Raw genomic sequence first — 11,030 nt, forward strand, 5'->3', positions numbered from 1 at the left:
ATTGCATTATTCTGTATTTAAATTCTGATTGGACAATAAATATCTTGACAATTCGTCATAGAAATGCACTTTTCCACGATGCAGATTACAAGACGTGAGAAGAGGTTAGAAAATGTACCTTTAAAAATGCGCCTTGTTGTATCGTATAATAGATAGCGCTAGTATCACAGTTGATTGATAAAAAGTGAATAAGTGTGTTAATGGCGCTAGTATCGTAATAGCAGCTGATCCGCGTAAATCGTGCGCTGTAGTTTTGCTCGTGGTAGATCTGACATTGTGCAGTAGTATGCAGTCGTCGGCGCGCTTAGGTTGACGGACGTTGCATAGGAGAAGAATTGTAATTTTATCTATTTATCAAAGATAGAATATCATATCTTAATAAGTCGTGCGTTCTATTTCATACTAGACGGGGACAAGAGAAATAGTTTTGATTACTGGTCGTGAAAGTGTGTATTCGTGTGTACTTAGTGTGTCTCTTGCGTGGTATTCTTTGGGGTGTGCGTGTGTGTATGAATGATTGCGCGCGTGTGAATGCATGCATGCATGCGTGCGTGCGTGCGTGTACATTCATTCGTGAGTGAATCTGATTCTCGTAGAAATAAAAAGAGGAACGATAATAACGAGAGGGAGGAGATGGCGGAGTAGGTGGAGAAGAAGGAGGTGGAAGGAAGGGAAGATCTACAAAGAAGAAGAAGAAGAAGAAGAAAAATAATAATAATAATAATAAGAAGAAGAAGAAGAAGAAGAAGAAGAAGAAGAAGTAGAGAGAAAAAGTAGTGAAAGGTCAGGCGAATAGGAAGGCGCATTCTCGTCGTAGAAAAACGAGTAAGTGAACGGCTTGTGCTGCTGGTTTATTCCAAGTTAGGTGATGACACCAGTCTTCTTCGTCTATCCTTTTTCATTTTCTATTCCTTTTCTTTCTATGTGTCTCTTACTCTTTCCTCTCTTCTTCTTCTTCTTCTTCTTCTTATATTCTTCTTGAACTGTTCGACCCTTTCTTGGATATCGCGCGTAAAGACAGTGCTCACACACGTGTGTAGAGACAACGGTCTTTCCCTCTCTTTTCTATTAACGTCATACGTATATAAACGCGCGTACTCACGCACACACACATACACACATACACACACATAGAGAAAGCTTCACGAGAAAGAGGTGACTGACACCTGATGCGTCGATGACCATGCCGCCCGTATACACAAGTCGCGTGCGCGTTTAACCTCGATTCGTGACGTAATACTAACTACCGCTAATGCTTCAACGATTCCCCATTCAACCTGTATTATTTCCTAGTTTATATAATGTATACATGTATATTGGGTTGCATGGAAACTTTTTGCTGTGAGTTATATTTTATATATGCATATATGTGTATACATTTTTGTTAACACCGGCATCAATTTACTCAACGTTTATAAACCATTAAATTGCCTGAAAAGTTTTTACCTTTGGTTGAGAAAAATGTATGCACTCGTTAAAATTATAATTCGAAAAAATATACACACATACGTGCACATTAATTATGACAGTGAAAGAAATTGATTTGATGATATTTTTTCTTGTCTCCTTTTTTTTATATTACAATTAAAGAATAATATATATTTTATCTATTTGTTAGCTGATATTAAAATCACTCGTAATATCCTATGCATATATATATATATATATAGTAACTCAGAACTACACTTGTTTATCAAGATTCCTCAGCAATTACATCATCAAACGCAATTTAGATATTTCTTAATGAAAACATAAATCGAAGGAACATTGAAAAAATTGGAGATCGTTAGTGCAACTGTTCATAATTTTTCCTCGCTTTTTCTTACCTAATTTACATGCCACCTTTTTACCGTTTTATAAAATCTACATAACACGCATTTAATTTATCCTATCCTATCGCGTCATTTGCCATATTTAATATCCAAGAGAACGCGCGCGTCGAATTGCACAACATTGCATTTGGTTTATTATTTCACTTTACACAGGGAAATGTAGCAAATCAACAGTTAGAAGAGCACTTCATTTATTTGAATATTATTTTTCGTTTATTGTTTCTCTAATGAACAGAGAGAAAAAAATTAATCAATATCGTCCTGGTGTTAAAGGGTGTATGTTAATTCATTTGAAAACATTATCAACGATCATCACGTTCGAACGATTCGATAATCCCCTTTGTTCCTCTTTTACCCTTTTGGGACACGTGTCGCTGTAAATTTGATAAGGATGGTCACGTCGAGTGTCAAGTATATACTGAATATATACATGTGTACATGTTAATCGAAAACGTCCAATGGTTTCCAATGGACCGTAAATACAGCTATGCGAGTTCACCATTACATATATCCCGTATCTATATATATATATGTATGTATAAATGTATCCACGTATCTATTTATCTATGTATGTATGTATTGTATGTATGGATTGAATCGATAACGTCGACGAGCCTTTACCTTCTCTTAGAATTCCATTTCACTTCGTAGTTACTCATCCGATCGGAGCTCGATCGAATCGTCAGTGATTTTTCAAGGCTTTTTCTTCCTCCCATCGATCATGCTCGATCGATCGAAAAATTTTACCCCGATAGAAAATCGAATAAGGTAATTCCTTTTTGAAGTGAAAATTTCTTTAGAATGGGGGGGGGAGGGGTGAATTCAAAAAAGCGAACGAAAATCGATGAAACGTACCGATGAAACGGCCACGATACTAACAAGGAGACATTATGGATGTCCAAACGCGGATTTTAATGAGTTTTGGTATATTAGTAGTATACCTTTTAAGATATTCTCGTGGTAATGTATATTTCTTTTTATTTTTCTTATATTTATCTTATATTCCTTTAAATATAAATTTTTAGCAAAAGTAGTAGTGGCGTTGTGCTTCTCACTGTGGCGACTAGTGTTCGATTTTTCGTGGGACTTCGTTCAAATAAAATTAACCACGTTTTTATCATTGAACAATATATTACCTGAATTCATTAATATTTATTATTTAATATTTTTCTTTGTAATGTGAATTCAAAAAAGCGAACGAAAATCGATGAAACGTGACGATGAAACGGCCACGATACTAACAAGGAGACATTACGGATGTCCAAACGCGGATTTTAATGAGCTTTGGTATATTAGTAGTATACCTTTTAAGATATTCTCGTGGTAATGTATTTTTCTTTTTATTTTTCTTATATTTATCTTATATTCCTTTAAATATAAATTTTTAGCAAAAGTAGTAGCGGCGTTGTGCTTCTCACTTTGACGACTAGTGTTCGATTTTTCGTGGGACTTCGTTTAAATAAAATTAACCACGTTGTTATCATTGAACAATATATTACCTGAATTCATTAATATTTATTATTTAATATTTTTCTTTGTAAGAAAAGATAGACTTTTAAATTAAAACAAAAAAACAAAAAATTCGGCTCATATGTGTCAGTCAATAAATTGTATTGTACAATAGAAATAAATTGTAATAAATATAAATATTAAAAAGAAATGTTCGCAATTTTATTCACCTAATCTATTGTCATTATTTCCGATAGCAGTATTAGTAATATAATCCCATGCTTATTCAGCTATATTTATTTGAATTAAATGATGCATGTGCTGCTACTAATACATTCGTGCGCAAACTCCATTCGTTTCTCCTTTAGGATAAACATTTTGCCACGATGAAGGCCAGGTGATTTGAGCTAATCTCGAATAAACGAATGTTTTTAAATACCAAGGAAGATTCGTACATAGGATAAGCACACATTTTACACACGTATTATATACACGTATTGTGTAAAACACGTATGCGTGTTTCAACGTAAATGGATCTCCAGCACGTCTCTACTTCACAGAGCATATATCTATCTTGCGTGTGATATCATACGGTGTAGGATACTCGTCACGCGACCACCATTCTCGTAACAAAAATTCTCTCTACAAAATTATTTGCCAGAGACCAACGTAGATAAACTTGTAAAATATAACTTTCCCACGCTTTTCTTATCCAAAGTGAAATTTAATGTAGGTTGCGAGTATACTCTAGTTCTATATTACGATTTACATGTTTAAAAACACATTTTTCTCGCGAAAGGCTGTCTCAATATAAATGTAACCTTGTTCTTTTACAAAAAAAGAAAGGAAAAAAAAATAAAGAAGAACAAAAATTTTATGAATAAAGAGAAAATAATTAATGTCAATAATATTTTTTATAAACGTATATATATAATAGTATATATATATATATATTGTATTAATTATAACTAATTATACTAATTTTTATAAAATAATAAAATAACTAATAATACTAATATTAGTAATAAATTAATAGAAAATTAATTATATATAAATTATTAAATTAAATTATTATTATTATATAATATATATATATATATAAATTAGAATAAGAAAGTAGTAAAAAAGTGGTTAATAAGAATTCCGGTGTCGATTTTATTAAAGGTCTCATCGCTAATGCGATAAATCCATCGGTTAAATCTCGTCTAACGAAAATTTCTCTTCGTCTCTTGTTATACTCCTACTCGTCGTGTTCTTCTCTACTTCTATTCCCCGTCTTCTTGCTACTCGTCTTGTCTTCTCTCTTTTTAGTTGGTTGCACTTTAAAGAACGACTTACTCACCCACCAAATCGATCTATCTCTCTCTCTCTCTCTCTCTCTCTCTCTCTCTCTCTCTCTTACTCCCTCCTTCTTCTCCCTACTCTCTTGTTACCCTTTTCCCCTCCCATTCTATTTTTTTTCCTTTTTTTTCTTTTCTTTCTATTTTTTTTTTTATTCTAGTCCTTATTTTTCCTCAGGGAACTTAATTCAATTTTACTGGGAAGATCGATAAGCAAGCTCGTCGCGTAGTTTTATCAAAACCACCACGCTTTTTTTCCCCACCTCTCTCTCTCTCTTTCTCTCCCTCTCTCTCTCTCTCTAACTAGTTCTTCCTGCATTTAACGATGAAGTTAGTTTTATCAAAATAAAAGGTTCCTAATTAAATCCCCCAAGAAATAGATACCATTTGTAAGTGTTAACACTTACAATTAGTAATCAGAATGACAATGGAAATTGGTGATATGTAAGAAATTCGAATGTAATACTATTGCAAATCGAGTAGAGTGGATAGAAGTGTGTATCGGTGTGTTCTCTTTTTTTACGGGATAACATGCAATGAAAGAGAGAGGATAACGAACGGGAACATCGGTCGTCGTCGATATCGAGAAGAGAATTTCTCTCTTTCTCTCTCTCTCTCTTTTTCTCTTTGTAAGGTCTATGAAAGCTCTTCTCTAATAATAAACACGATGCGCAGAAATGGGAACGCTCGAGAATGGCGGGCGATTCATGGAAGCGAAACACACTCGTACTTTAATCAGAAACGAAAGGAAACAATATGTCTGGGTGCCAAGGGAGTAAGTGCTATCGTAAATATCGATCTGTCGGTCCTCTTTCTCTCCTCTCTCTCTTTCTCTCTCTCTCTCTCTCTCTCGCTTTCTGTTTCTCTCTTTGTTCCTATGTATCTACCTGACAAGATACTTTTGTAAATTGGATCGGAAATAGTGTATCGACGTCTAGTCAAATCTAATTGATTTAACGACCCTTAGGACACATTTAACCGATAGATAGTAGGGTTGAATATAGAACGACAATTGTTTTATTCAAAATCAAAGATTTAGATGAGAGGTGGTATTTTTGGTTTAGTTAATAGTTAAAACCATGTTATATACAGAAGAGAGATAAGTAAACGAACAAGGGTACACAAAACCTTGACGAGAGAGATACCGTTGTAAATTTAATTGGAAATGGAATCAACGTGTAATCAAATCTAATTGATTTAACCATCATACTGAAATATTTAACAATCATACGTAATAGAAAAGGAGAAAATCCCCTTTAATGAAACCTTGATGAACTTACTGTTGTAAATTGAATTGGAAAATTAGAATAGACGTGTTGTAGTCAAAATTTCATTGATTTAATCTTTCCTATGAAATATTTAACAGTAGTAGGACAAGAGTAAATTATAGTATACCAATTGTTTCAATGAAAATCAAAGATTTAAAGATAGATACGAATGATAAGAGGAACCATGACGCAACCTTGACGTGGATACTCGTGTAAATTGGGTCGGAAATGGGAATATCTACGTGTAGCTAAATCAAATTGATTTAATCATCCCTCTGAAATATTTAACAGTAGGGAATCGTGATATTGCACAACAGTTATGTTTTATTCAACATCAGAGAAATCAGAGAGAAATGTAGAATTAAGATTTACGTGTGATAAGTAAAAGGAGCGAAGGAAGAATCGAAAAGAAAGAAAAAAAAGAAGATAAAAAATAGGAAAGAAATGAATATAAAAATTCGTAGGGAAGGGAGTAGTAGGACGACGTGTCTCGCCCAAGGCTAGAGCAATATGCGCCGATTGTCGTGGAAGAAGGGCTAAAAAGGATGGAGGGTGAAACGATGAACATAGTAGAGTGAAGAGGAGGGAGAGAGGGAGGGAGGGAGGGGCGTAGCTTTCGCACAAGAAGAGGTCAAAGGTTAGAGAGACACAGGCGCGAAATAGAAAGGTCTTTTCCTGAAAGTCATATCGTTGGGAAAAACGGATACTAGCCGAGCCGAGTCGATCCAAGCCGATTTCAAATGAGGCTTTCGTCGTCCTTTGACCTCCTCCTTTGATCCTTCCTAGCCGCGTTCTTTTTTTTCCTTTTCTCTTTCTCTCTCTCTCTCTCTCTCTTTCTCTTTGAACCTCTTTGTTTTTCCTCGCTAGCGCGTCCCAATTGTTGATCGCATTTCATAGACCATCGGTCCGACCATTCATTTACCTTTACCCTTTTTATACCATCATATTATCTCTTCATTTCTTTTCTATTCTTTTGACCTATCATAAAAGCTTATAATACATAGCAATCAAGAAGATATGGGGGTTGGGGCGAGGGAAAGTAGACGACACGATGGGATTCTTCGTTTATTACAGGATTCGATGATTTACAAATTGGCTATTAATTTTCTCTTTTCTTTTGTTTTCTCTCTCTCTCTCTCTCTCTCTCTCTCTTTTACTTTTCTTTTTATAGAAAGAAAAATTTGTTTTCCCTTTAGGTGCGATGAGCTAGTAAGAACTATTCCAAGAGGGCAGCTGGAGGGCAGCGAGTAGTAGCGGAGCGAATCTTTATTCGCTTTTCGATAGAGAAAGTCAAAGGAGAAGGTGGAGGAGGAGGGGGCAGGAAAGGGCGGCAGGAAAAGGCGGCATGTCGTTGCTGTCAAGTCGTGCCGGCCGAAAAGGGCCCATTCTCTGCTTCATTGCGCTGCTCTTCGTTTTCGCTCTCTATCATCTGGGTATCATTTGCGGCACTGATAAGAACGGACCTACCGTCACGATGCTCGCGAAAGAGGTAAGAATGAATGAATGAATGAATGAATGCATGGAATGAATGAAAGGATGGAAGAGAAAGGAAGAAAATGCAACTATTAGAGTCCAAGTTATTTGTTCTTTTTCTCTGTTTTTGTCTTTTTTTTTTTTTTCACGCACATATGAATGTATTTCTATCGTTCGCTTTCAGAAATACGTTATTGGACCATTCGACCATAAAACCTACACCTACGATCGATACATGCCGCTTATTTTCATCGGAGGCGTGCCGAGATCAGGCACGACCTTGATGCGCGCCATGCTCGATGCGCATCCCGACGTGAGGTGAGTGCAGTCGGTCGTTAGCAATCATTTTCTCTCATCGGTACCCCCCCCCGCCCTCCTCCTTCTCCTCCTAACAAATCGGTAAATAAATCTCCTCTCTGGCTTCTCCCTTTTCTTTTTTTGAAAAAAAAAAAAAAAAAAAAAAAATAACGAACGACTTGAAAGTCAATTAAATTGAGTATACATTTTTAACGAAGTTCCTTTTTTTCTTGTTTCTTTTTCTACGAAATCTCATCAGAGAGAAAAAGAAAGAAAGAAAGAGAGAGATAGAGAGAGGATTAGTTAGTTATCACCATTTACTTGTTTCTTTGAAAATTCATGTTTCAATGTAAGAATGTTTTATAAGAGTTGCCTGTGCAAGGCGAAACGTGGCATGTTAAACGTTTTATTCTCCTATTCTAATTTATCCACCCTTCTCTCGTCCGACGCTCGTAAATCGATTTTCGCCTCCAATCGCGCATATCTAATGCACGTCAACCAACGACATCGTCCGATAGAGCTTAATTCGAACATTAGGTGCGGTCAAGAGACCAGAGTTATACCGCGGATACTGCAAATGAAGATGCACTGGTCCAAATCCGAGAGAGAAAATCTACGGCTCACGGAAGCTGGTATCTCCAAAGATGTAAGTAACTATTTAGTATATATATATGTATATACACTTCCGTATAATTACCGAGTAAAAACTAGATATTGTTCGTGTGCTCTGAGCCGAATCTAATCAATTTAAGCTTATTTATTACTGAGATAAAATTACTTTATAGGTGATAGACAGCGCAATAGCGGCGTTTTGTTTGGAGATAATAGCTCGTCATGCGGAACCAGCTGCTAGATTATGCAACAAAGATCCCTTAACCCTGAAAATGGGCTCCTACATGCTCGAACTTTTCCCTAACGCAAAGTTTATTTTTATGGTACGAGATGGTCGAGCCACCGTTCACTCCATTATCTCGAGAAAGGTAAAGAAATTTATTATAGAATTTTCTATTCCACCTACTCGATGAATTTCCCGAACGAGTGAACGAACGAACGAACGAACGTACGTACGTTCTCTATTCATTTCTAGGTCACCATCACCGGCTTCGATCTGACGTCTTATCGTCAATCATTGATCAGATGGAATCACGCTATTTCCGCAATGTATGGACAATGTCGGGAAGTTGGATCGGAGAGATGTTTGATGGTACCTTACGAACAACTGGTTTTACATCCGAGGCAATGGATGAAAAAGATTTTACATTTTTTGGACGTGCCTTGGAACGAATCGGTTATGCATCACGAGGAATTTATTAACAAACCTGGCGGCGTGCCTCTGAGCAAGTTAGTAACACAACAAAATAAAAAAGACAAACGTGTGTTAACTTTCTATGAAAATTATCATACATGCGAACGTTGCCAATAATTCTATCTAATCGTAATGGGGTTTTGTTCTTTTTCTATTTTTTGTTCTTTTCTGTTTTTTTTCTTTCTTTGTTCAATTATGCAGGGTCGAGAGATCGTCCGATCAGATAATAAAGCCGGTTAATCTAGAAGCTTTAACCAAATGGGTGGGCAACATTCCTGATGATGTAGTCAGGGAAATGCCAGACATTGCACCGATGCTTTCCGTTCTCGGTTATGATCCTTATGCCAATCCACCCGTTTACGGTGCACCCGACAGTCTAGTTAGCGACAATACCAGACGGTAATTATTACTTGTAATTATTCCAATAGGTTTGTTTGTTTGTTTTTTTTTTTTTTTTTATTATAAAAATTCGATGATTCTTTTATTTTCCTTTTTAGGGTGCTAGCCGACGGAGAAGTTTGGGCTGCTAAAGCTCGTCAATTCGATTTACGAGTTAAACCAATTGGATTGAGCAACGAGGACGATACTACCAATGCTCCTCCAGCAAATGCGTGACCAAGGATCGACGAGCAACCTTCTTTAGGCACGCTTTATTCCAATCCGTACGATTTACCGTCATAGTATAACGGAAATGCAAAACGTACCACGCGAATACCCGATGCGGCTCGTCCCATTTTCTCTTTCTCTCTATCACGTACACACATTCTCTCAACTCCCGCGCAGTGCGCCCGGAGACGCGCAAACTCTCTCACCCACCAAACCAAGGGAAAATCGAATCCGCGGAATTCACTGAAATTCGTTCTCCCAACGACCTCTTTTTAAAATAAGAAATATGATAAAACGACCTTTTACGCGTGATACATGCAATTTTTTCTTTTTTCTTTTTTTTTTTTTAATTTTTTTTTTTTTTTGTATTTATTTCCAAATATTTTATTTATCATTAATTTTCTTGATCTCGTTAATAATTCATTCAACCGAGAGTCGCATCGTTTTAAAAAAAAAACTTCTACATCAATCACATTGAAATTTCATTTTGTTGTGAAAATCAAAATGATATTTTTTATTCGTTTTAGACAAGTAAGCATGTGAACAAAATGAACAAAAAAAATAATGATTAATTTATTTATTTTTTACTATCCCTTACGTGCGACACATGTGTTATTAAAGGGAAAAAAAAATAATATCTAAAAAAAAAGAGCTTTCGCGTCCCCGTCCTGAATCTAGCGATATATCGACATTTTGATTTTTTTTCTTTTTTTCATTATTTTATCATTCTGATAAAAAATCTTAAACGAATTCTCTAAAAGATTACTCTGAAGGAATAAAACATTCAATATTTTCTTGTACGAATGCAAATTTAAAAAATTATGGGTAGCTTTTATCTCGTTATATAAACTATACTAAATTCTATTGATTTTTTTTTGTTTTTTTTTTTTCTTTTCTTTTCTTGTCTCTTTTTAGTTTTTCAATTAAATACGATCATTTGCAAAGAGAACTGTATCATATATATATATAAATTATATACATATATATATTTACGCGAATGATTCTCATTGCGATGTGAACATTTATTTAATATCGTTTGAAATGTTAGTTTCTAACAAATTATGCGATTAAATTATTTTAATATTATATAACAACTTTAAAATTTCTTTACCACTTATCACCACTCTCTCTCTCTCTCTCTCTTTCTCTCATTCGACGTTGGCTAAGATCTTGAAAATATAATTAAATGAAAAACATCGAACAACGGAATCTTGGCCAATTGTAAGTGTTAACAAGTTCTCTGTCACGTGTAACAACATTGTTGATGAATGAACGAACATTTATCTTCTTCGTAAAGTAGAAAACGATACGAGTTAAGAAAAGGTAATGGAAATTCAACGAGCAGACATTGCTGTAATTTATGCTATAAGAAAAATGTAAAACATTGTAATAGTAAAATTTACAAGGGACCACTACCCAAAATGATGGGCAACATTTACCGATGATTGTTCCAACAAAT

General features: G+C 35.3%; 1 protein-coding gene across 2 annotated transcripts; it reads left to right on the forward strand.

The window, feature by feature from the left end:
- The first annotated feature begins 221 nt into the window (after nucleotides 1-221).
- On the forward strand, nucleotides 222-10,137 carry Tpst (tyrosylprotein sulfotransferase). Of its 2 annotated transcripts, XM_015323235.2 has the most exons (9): nucleotides 321-337; nucleotides 597-825; nucleotides 7,086-7,378; nucleotides 7,547-7,680; nucleotides 8,197-8,305; nucleotides 8,445-8,639; nucleotides 8,747-9,000; nucleotides 9,167-9,364; nucleotides 9,463-10,137. In XM_015323235.2, the coding sequence occupies exons 3-9, from the start codon at nucleotides 7,235-7,237 to the stop codon at nucleotides 9,578-9,580; spliced, it is 1,152 nt and encodes a 383-aa protein (XP_015178721.1). In that variant the 5' UTR covers nucleotides 321-337; nucleotides 597-825; nucleotides 7,086-7,234; the 3' UTR covers nucleotides 9,581-10,137. The 2 variants fall into 2 exon arrangements, with proteins under 2 accessions (XP_015178722.1, XP_015178721.1); XM_015323236.2 differs by lacking the exon at nucleotides 597-825 and having other exon boundaries at nucleotides 222-337.
- Nucleotides 10,138-11,030: the final 893 nt, after the last annotated feature.

This window comes from Polistes dominula, unplaced genomic scaffold (assembly GCF_049000335.1).
Source record: "Polistes dominula isolate Pdom_NZ unplaced genomic scaffold, Pdom_raw_medaka contig_27, whole genome shotgun sequence".
NCBI classification, from domain to species: domain Eukaryota; kingdom Metazoa; phylum Arthropoda; class Insecta; order Hymenoptera; family Vespidae; genus Polistes; species Polistes dominula.